The sequence below is a fragment of the Curcuma longa genome, chromosome 4 (genome assembly GCF_044706935.1).
Source record: "Curcuma longa cultivar G26 ecotype Majalengka, Jawa Barat chromosome 4, ITB_CL_G26_1.1, whole genome shotgun sequence".
NCBI classification, from domain to species: Eukaryota; Viridiplantae; Streptophyta; class Magnoliopsida; order Zingiberales; family Zingiberaceae; genus Curcuma; species Curcuma longa.
Window position 1 is genome coordinate 20,326,664 of NC_133864.1, and position 9,710 is coordinate 20,336,373.

The 9,710-nt window shown below is 36.9% G+C and overlaps 2 protein-coding genes across 2 annotated transcripts; both read left to right on the plus strand.

Moving 5' to 3' along the window:
• The first annotated feature begins 232 nt into the window (after positions 1-232).
• LOC141828179 (uncharacterized) lies at positions 233-7,161 on the plus strand. Its single transcript, XM_074715552.1, has 3 exons — positions 233-952; positions 6,209-6,455; positions 6,576-7,161. Exons 1-3 carry the CDS (start codon positions 647-649, stop codon positions 6,956-6,958), a joined length of 936 nt encoding a protein of 311 aa, XP_074571653.1. The 5' UTR covers positions 233-646; the 3' UTR covers positions 6,959-7,161.
• Positions 7,162-9,411: 2,250 nt separating this feature from the next.
• Positions 9,412-9,710, plus strand: LOC141827250 (multiprotein-bridging factor 1c-like). Its single transcript, XM_074714479.1, has one exon. The coding sequence runs from the start codon at positions 9,468-9,470 to the stop codon at positions 9,708-9,710; it is 243 nt and encodes an 80-aa protein (XP_074570580.1). The 5' UTR covers positions 9,412-9,467.

The following is a 9,710-nucleotide window of genomic DNA, read 5'->3' on the forward strand; positions in this document are numbered from 1 at the left end:
TACTAAGATTACGCATTTGACCAGCACAATGTGTGTGATGAATTAAAACAAATTAAGCAATCATGAAGAACAAAATGTCATTACGAATCAATTTTTTATTTAAAAAATAATTCTTTATAATTAAATATTATAAATTGTACATTTATCCGTGCAGTGGACTGGTCAAACAGTCTAGTCGAAATAAATAATTACACGCAATCGCGGGACATGGCACGTTATTTGTTCACCCTGATCGATCGGTGCACAGCTGCGCTCGTCTCTCGTCACGCGGGCACCCTCCTCGAATCTAAGCCCTAAAATATTCGAGCTATCTCTTTGACGAAGCTAGGATTTCGTTCTGTGGATCTCTCTCCTGACCATAATCTTGTGAAATTTGTCGGATGATTTCTGTCTTCAGCAGCTAGCCCAAGTTACAATCTGCCGATTTTTCTTCGATCGATTCCTCTTTTGGATCTTCCTGCATCAGCTAAAAAATTCCCACTTTTATTCGGGGTTTTTTTTGTTCAGATCAACAATTTTGTTTTATGCAAATTGATTCATTTATCTGTTTTGCGTGGAAATCCGATCACTCTCGATTCGCTGTTGAATCTGGAACAATTTTAGATTTTTGTCCTTTTCTAAAACCCTCGGCATTAGTTAGGGAGATATGGTTGGAGGTGGAAGCAGGAAGGACGACGGATCCTTGAAGATTAGCAACACCAACGTTTTCGCGGCGCTCGAGACGCTTAAGAAGAAGAAGAAGTCGGACAAGAACTCGAAGAGCAAGGGCTCATCGGAGAGCCAGGCGAAGAAGCCGGAGACGCAGGTGTTCTGGTCGCCTACACCGCTGACGTCGAAATCCTGGGCGGATGTTGATGACGACGATGATTACTTCGCCACCACAGCTCCGCCACAGCCTGTTTGGGGTTCGTCGCAGCAGCACGGCAAGGAAGCTGAGCCTGCCTTCGAGGAAGTACGTATACTCCTAAACCGATACGGTTGTTTGTCTATATGGCTACTACCTGTTGGATTATACTGACAATGTTTTGTTTTTCCTTCCCTTTTAAATATCAAACTGCATGATATTGATTTAAGATAGCAATAGTGCATATGTTACTTCATAAAGTTAGTTTCCATTATGTACCTACTCAAGTTCCATTTATGATATGTTACATTACCAGTGTCTAAATCATTATATTTAATATCAACTAGTTGGTCATCAAGATTTCAACCAAAGAAAACTAGTTAACTAATAACATTTCGACCAAAAAAAAACCTATTAACAACTAATATAAAAAAAAAACTAGTTAACCACTAAGATTCTTTTGTATATTTCAAAACTACAAGCTATTATGGTTTTAATAATTACTAGTGTGAGTTCATTAGATGATTGACTATCATGTTGGTTTGTACAAAAAATACCAATATAATTAATAGTTCCTTTCATGGTAAATTCGTGCAAGACCTACTTCTCTAAGAATTGACAATCATTTATATCGACTTCATTCTGCTTTTCTGCTCTGGATTGTTATTGATATTGTTTTACTTTTATAATATTTATTTTACTTTCTAAATTCTAAGTCATATAATTTATTTTTCTTTACTTTTTAAAGTTCTAATTTGGTTGGATTTCTGAATCATGAATTATATGAAGAGAACTTAGAGCCTTTGTTTAGAAAATTTGTTGACCTACTGAATATTTTTGGCTTTCGCTGGTTCTCTTGATTGAGGCATGTGGGTTTACATTCTGCTACGCCATTAAATTGACCAATCAACTTTTTTATCCAATACAAATGACAAATATTTGGATCAAGTAGATTCCTGAAAATGGTATTTGCTGACTAGGTTTAATCATGCCTTAATTACCAAGGGACAAAGTCATGTCTGATAAATGATTATTGATTATATTGCCACATCATTCTGGTCAACGTTATTGAACAAACATGTTTGAGAATATTATATTCCTTACTGGTTGGAAAAGTTGGAAATTAGTTATACTTTTTTTATTTTTTCCTTTTTTATAAGAAAAAATATTGTTATCTCTTAACTCGTTGACGTGTTATCATGGATTAAAATCTCGAGTCATTTCGTCTGATATAGACGAAACATCTTGTTCTGCTCGTGGCAATGGCACAAGTATGCCTCTGGTGCCAACGCTCGCAATGTGTTCAGAGGTGTCGCGCCGGATCGGCAATGCGTCCAGATGCGTCACGCTAGCTCGCCGATGAGTCTGGACATGCCTCCCAAGCCCGGTGAGGTGTCCAGAGGCATATGCTAGTCCGATGACTAGTCCGGATGTGTCGCCCGGGCTCAATAATGAGTCTGAACATGTCGCACAGACTGTGTGTGCCCACGGCAGTGGCAGGGTGGGCGAGGAACAAGGTAGTTTTTAACTTAGGTTTAATTAAATAATTTAGGTTAATAATTTTAATCAATTCCTATCTATAGTTTAGATAATTTAAATAGATTTAAATAAAATATAATAAAATTATCTCATTAGTTTAATATATATATTTTTATTTATTTAAAAATTATTTTATTATTTATTATTTTTATTTTAAATATTAGATTAAATTTTTTATTTCTAGTTAATATATGTTATATTTAAAAAATATCGAAAGTATATCGGCACGATATGCCACCGAAACTATATCGTTCTGATCTAGGATCGAAATCTCGGCACGTTTTGAAATTTACATCTACATCATATTGTTGGGAATCCTATGCGATAAAACAAAAATTTCGCAGCGAAAAATAGGATCCTTTGAGCGATCCATGTAAAAAATTCATACAAGTTTGGATTTATGAAATCTAAATCTTATCTAATAGGATTTACCTTTGATGCGTGCCCTTCGCTTATCCCGCTCGTCCAAAGGTTGTCGAATCTTTAGCATGTTCAAATGTCCGTGCCTCTATGCATATCCATACTAACACTCATACTTTGGAGAAACTTGGTTGTGCTAGCAACCTTGAAGAACTCGGCCAAGAAGAAGAGGAGAGGAGATGAATGAACCATACATGAGTTTTGCAAGAAAAACTCTTTTATATTCATGCCATGAATACCAAAGGTTTTTAGACTTTTTTTTATTCTCTCATCAATGCATGAGGCTTTTGGTATTATCTCATTAATGCATGAGGCTTTTGGCATTCTCTCATCAATGCATGATTAATCTTATTAATCATGCATGATAATTTCCATGCATAATAACTTCCTCTTCTTCAATGCATGATTAATCCACATTAATCATACATGATGAATCAAATCCATTTATCAATTTGGTTTAATTTGAGTTTAACTCAAATTCAACCAACTTGAGTCTAACTCAAGTCTTGGTCATCCAAGGAGCTTAATTGTTCCTTTAGTCAAACTAAAATGAATCCATTTCTAAATAGAGTGTTATTTGTGTGTGATCCAATAGATTCTTGTAACGTTGATAATGTCTCTAAAATCCATTTTAGAAACATAAGCAATGAGTGACATCTAGCAATGCATCATTGCTACCCAAGTGACAAGAATGTCGAGATCCGATATAACCTCCGTGACTATGATAATGTATGACCATGTCCTTCTATCCTCGATATCTAGATTGATCAATGAGGCATAGACCGTATCATCCTCTTATCAACTTTTGTGTTTCTTGATCCCCAAGTAGACTCACTCAAACAAATGAGCTTAATATCTTATATTGACTCATTTGAGCATGACCTTGCATTTCGTGGTCCTACTCTATCAAGAGGCCGCAAGATATCACTCCCGTTATATGGGAGGGATAGATCCCATCTACATCACTCATATCCCTCCGCAGAATTCGATACATACCCAGTGATCGCCTTATAGTCCACCCTGTTACGGGTGACGTTTGACGATACCAAAGTACATAACTCCTTATGTAGGGAATCGTAGTGACTTCGATCTAAGGACTATTCATACCAATAGTCACATGAGAAAGTTTATGACACTCATATAACGATCCATAAAACTTTCTCAGTCAACAGTATACATTTTCTAATATATATCTATGCGTCAACTTGATATCCCATATTCATGACTTGTGAGATCAAGTCATTCAGTTGACCTACATGCTAATCTCAGCGTATTAACATCGTCCCTGAATATTAATGCTTGACTAGGAATGTTTAAGAGTAATGTTTTCTATATCATCTCACTATCGATTCAAACAATCGATATGATATAGATTAGAACTAGCTACCTAAGGACATTATTATACTTAGTTATTTGACACAAATACAAAGTAAGTATAATAACAAAAAACTATGCCTTTATTAATAATAGAATATGATACAAAAGTCCCTAGTCAATCATCACATAATTGGCTCTAGGACTTCTACTAACACATACATGGTACTAGTGTCTTTGCTTCATGAAGACATGTGAAACAAAGTCATACCTCCTGTTTGACATTCTTGTGAAGGATAGCACTTGTACAAAAAAAAAGTGTATTTATAGAATGTCTTGGTAACTATACCCTGAAACGTATGCAATCATAAAAAGGGTTGTATTATTCCTATATTTTAGCAAGTTGGTAATCCCAAAAAACCATACTTAATGGTTCACTGAACTGTTCATAGCAGAATTGCTTTGATATTTGTTAAGACATTGCCATCTCTAGTCTGATTCTATTGCTAGTTCTTATTTATAAAAAGGTAAGGTACTTTCTGAAGCATCAACTGTTTATTATGCATCTCTAATACCATTAGCAAGATAGATCATTCTCACCAGTATCAATCATTGTGTCTGAATGGTTAATATCTAAATTTGAGACATTTGTCAAAAAGAATTTAAGTTTTTTACTAGAAATATGCTCTATCTTTTGACTCCTCTTGAGCAACTTCTCCTTTTACTTGTATACGAATAGAACTAAAGGTATTGGCAATTCACTCCATAAGATGTTGGAAAACCTCATATAATGCTTTTACGAAAATATTTGTCAAAGTTATTCCTTTAACACTTCAAATTCGGCTTGTACTTTAGGCTTGACCATATCTTGGGTATGCCTGGAACATCTAAATATGGCACTACCTGATTTTAATGGAACTTTTCTGTTCTCTAAGCTGAGGTTTCATTTCGAAAGGTGGTGTCGGGTGGTGAAGGGTTGCATTACTCTCTTACTGCCAATGTAAAACCATGACAAAGACCTTTTGGAGTTTAAAGGTATGGCCTATATAGGTCAAAGAAAATTGTACTTAAGATATTTACAAAATATCTGAATATTCTTTGATAGTATTAAGGATAGCATCATATATGGAGTTCAAGGATGAAAGAAGATCCATGTGTCTGACATTTGATTATTGTTAACAATAATCCATGGCTTCAACATGGCACATCAAGGTGCAGAATGGAGATGCATGGATGTGTGTCACCTTCTGTTGTTTGTCCATGTGTTTTTTCATTCGATTGTGTATATTTCTATGGAGGCTTTTCATTCTACACATATTAGTTTATTGTAGATCTAAATGCCAAATTTAAGTGGCATAAGCAGACTAGCTGGTGCTTTAGTATTTTTTTCACTAATATTATGTTTATTGTTCAAGTGATGATTTGAACACCTTTTCTGACACCACTAAGAGTTATATGTTTCATATTCGAAATGAATCTCCACGTCTCAGTTTGTCTTGATTCATTGGGTTGAGTTAACTTTGCTAGGCTGTGTTTTGATTTTTGTGTTGACCTTGAAAAGTGGAATCCTTTTAACTATGGTGCTGCATATTTTGTTGGGTTGACTCATGCTTGCTGTGTGTATTTTCTTTTGCTCTTAGGCTGTAACAGACCTTGGGGGTGTAGAAACTTATATTTGCTGATCATATTTGTATTTGTAAAGGCAAATGGCATTTCGATTGTTGCAGTAAATTCCATGACCGTGTAATGGAAATTTTCAAAACAATAATTATGATTCGAACTAAAACCATGCTTATGCTAAAGTTGGTAGAGTGCCCTTGATTTTTATAGTTGGGAAAAAAAAAGCCATGGGTCATGCTTACTCAAATAAAGAGCATTGTATCCGCTGATTTTAGAGAGTGATTTGTCTGTCCTGAAAATTATTTTCAATAGCTAATATTGTGATTCTGTTCACTCTCTACTCTGGCTGATCTATTTATGATATTGATGCACGCCAGGAGCTAACTTTTCTTATTATTTGTGCTAGGCGTTATTAAATTTCTCTTTGTTTATTTTGGATTATCGTTGGATTATTGTGGTCATTTTGTTTAGGAAAGTGAAAGTGAAGATGATGATGTCGATCACGGTGATGAGGATGATGAGGAGGAACCTGAACATGAACCTGAGGTTGCCGTTAAACATGCACCTATAATAGAGAAACCTGTTGCTCCTCTTCCAGCACCTGGGCAACTCTCTAAGAGGGAACTTAAGAAAAAAGAAATGGCAGAACTTGATGCGCTCCTACATGAGCTGGGCATTTCAGGCAAAGAAACTAATGGCGCTCGAGACGAAACCGACGGTAATACTTGAACTTTCAGATGATGAGAGATGTTTAGCGTTTCTAATTTTGGGTAATACTTGATGCTTTATATTTTGATTGAACATACATGGCTGCATATGTTCCTTATCGAATTTCCAGGCAGCAAACAATTGCAGCAAGATGGTGACGATGGAGAGAAAAAGGAACACACTGTTGCTACTTCAGAAAGCAAAAACTCAAAGAAGAAGAAGAATAAAAAGGAAAAATCATCAAAAGAAGCCAAAGAGCAAGAGGAGCAGCTTCCAGATCTCGATACCAGTAATAAAGGCTCAGAAGAGGTGGCTGCTGACCCTGGTGGTGATACATCTGGAGTTGATGTAGAGAGAATAAAGAAAATGGCATCAGTTAGGAAGAAAAAAACTAGTAAAGAGATGGATACTGCCGCAAAAGTTGCTGCTGTCGAGGCCGCTGCTCGCAGTGCAAGGCTTGCTGCTGTGAAAAAGAAAGAGAAGAGCCACTACAATCAACAGCCTGCACGCTGAGTAATATCTCTTTCTTCTCCATGTCTTGTTCATTCGATGAACTCCACATGAACACTGGGGTAGCTGTAGATGATGATCCTATGATGTTGCTGTTGATCTTCTTCCATGAACTTCAGAACGTTCTGATTGTTTCCATGTGTTATACTTGTATTTCTTCTGCTAAGGGAGCTTTGCTTCCAAATAAACTTAGTATTTTCATAGTTCGACGGGGCTGTTAATTGGAAAACATGAGAGATTACTGGGTCAATCAGATTGAATACTATTGAAATTACAAACTTGCAATATGGAAAGAATTAAGCTTTTGGGAATATGAGGAATATTTTGGATATGAAAAAAATATCCTAAGAAAAATAAATCGTGATGCATTATTCTAAAGATATTAACTAGCTGAAAATCCATGCATTGCGTGAAAACTTTAAAAAAAAATATTAAAGACTAAAATAGTTATTGATAAATAAATGAAATTGGCATTATACAACTTAGCCACACCAAAAAATCCAAAGTTGACCATGAAAAATTTTATAGTCATGGAGAAGTTGGGATAGACAACAAAGTACTCTTAGTGATCATGAAAATTCAAATGCAACCAATGACATAGAGTCGATATGCAAAGGAGAAAATGAAGAAGATCGTCATTATGGGCGGATATGCTCTAGTCAAGAAGGTCAGGTGGAGCAACATGTCAGATGCCACATTCGTACCTGTCGAGCTTCGTGTCTGAGCTCCCTATCCTAGCTCAATGTCCAAGCTCTGACTTCGGTGCCTGACCGACTCTGGGGCCAACTCAGCACTCAATTGACCCTATAATCGACTTGGCGCCCGATCTACTTCGTGACCTACTTGGTGCCCAACTAGCTCAACTCCGATTGGATCTATGATTTTTCAGATGGAGGTCAGCTCCGCGGTAAACTCAGCCTTGCCAAGTCCGCACTCTCATCCCAGTAGTCTTATTCCATCATTACTACTTCCTTTGCTCCCTCACTCATGTTGCCGGACTCGACCCTAAAGGATACATGTGAGGGTAAAGTACTCCACAGTAGATCACCTACCTTATTAATATGGCATGAACCTCTTACTGTACTAAGCATGGGTGATAAGACCATCAACTACCATAACGATAGGATATTTTTCTTATCGCTGATGTGATATTCCCCTTACTTTCTGATGTGCCTTCTCCATATAATGACTCTGCTTCTGGGCGTAGATGTGGGCGTAGGTACACGCACACACACAGTCAAGATTCTTCCCCTTCAGCATCCTTCTATTAAAAATTAAAAAAATATTAAAAATATTAAAAATTTTAAGTTTCTCCATCTAAATTGACAGTTGAAATTTTTGAAATTTTTAAGTTTGAATTATAATTTTTAAGTTTGAATTATAATTTAAACAAATCCACTAATTCATTGAGTTTTCTACTTTAATTTTAAATTTTAAAATAAATAAATAAATTTTCTCAGCCAACCCACACGGGTCGCGGGCCTAGGCGGGTCAACTACTCTGAACCCATCTTAAAATGAGTTTATAAAATTTTAACCCAATCCGCCTAAATTACTTGGCAGGGTGGACCAACTCGATGAGCCTAACCGAACTTGACCCGATCCCTAACTCCATTTTAACTCCTCTTTCTCTTTGGAACTCTACAGGGATATCATCTTCTTTAGCAGGTCATGGGATTCGTGCTACTCCATCAATATAGAAGTTAAGTGCCGATGACACATTCAGAAGTGATCTCAAACAGGAACAATCATTAAAGGAGGAGAGCAAGGAAAGAGTATTAACAATGCATTCATCAATACTAGAATGGTGGTCTATTGCGTTATCAAGAGCAGATAGAGGTGGTAAAGATGAGAGTATAGGTGGGGAGAACAGATGTTGGAGGAGCGCATGCTGGCACTTAAGCAATGCCATTATAGGATATTTCCATCTAATTTTTTAAATTAATTTTTAATTTATAAAAGGCATGCACAGTATTTCCTTTTTTTTTCTACCATAGAGATCAGAATTCCTTGTTGTATATTCACACACTTTAAACAAATTCTTTATTTAGTTAAAATCATAGAAGTCAACAGCTTTTTAAGTTCCCTGGTAAGAAGGCTTTAACCTCAAAGCGATGACTTTTTTTATTTTATAAAAAGTATAATCATGAAAAAATATTTTAACATAAGATAAAATTTATCACACCAATAATTTCACACGATCAAAATGTGGACGAATACAAGTACCCAACAAGAAGGAGAGGGGAGAAATAATTCATAATATTTTCTTATCGTTGCTTCTAGTACTTTCTAGCGCTGAAAGCTCCGGCTCTACTTCCGTTTCAGAAGCACCGTGAAGTTTCTGGAAGGAGATGCAAAGATCTTTCTGGAATGCCTTTTTAGTTTCCACCACTGTCGATAAATAATCGCTCGATCGACCATCTTCCAAAACTCAACGCTTTGAAGTTTTCTTCGTCTCCACTTTACAATACAACGTTCGGGATTCAACCTTCAGATCTCTGCTATCAGCTGCGATGCCGACGCGGACAACGGGGAAACTAACGCAGGACTGGGAGCCAATGATTCTGAGCCGGCGAAAGCCCACTGCTGGCGCCGTGAAGGATCCCAAGGCCGTGAACCAGGCTTTACGCGCTGGGGCCGCAGTCGAGACCGTGAAGAAGTTTGATGCCGGGGAGCGAGCGGAGGTGCGAAGAAAGCGGGGGCGGGACCGGCTGAGGTGGCGAAGCTATCAACGAAAGGACGCAGTTGGTGGGTGA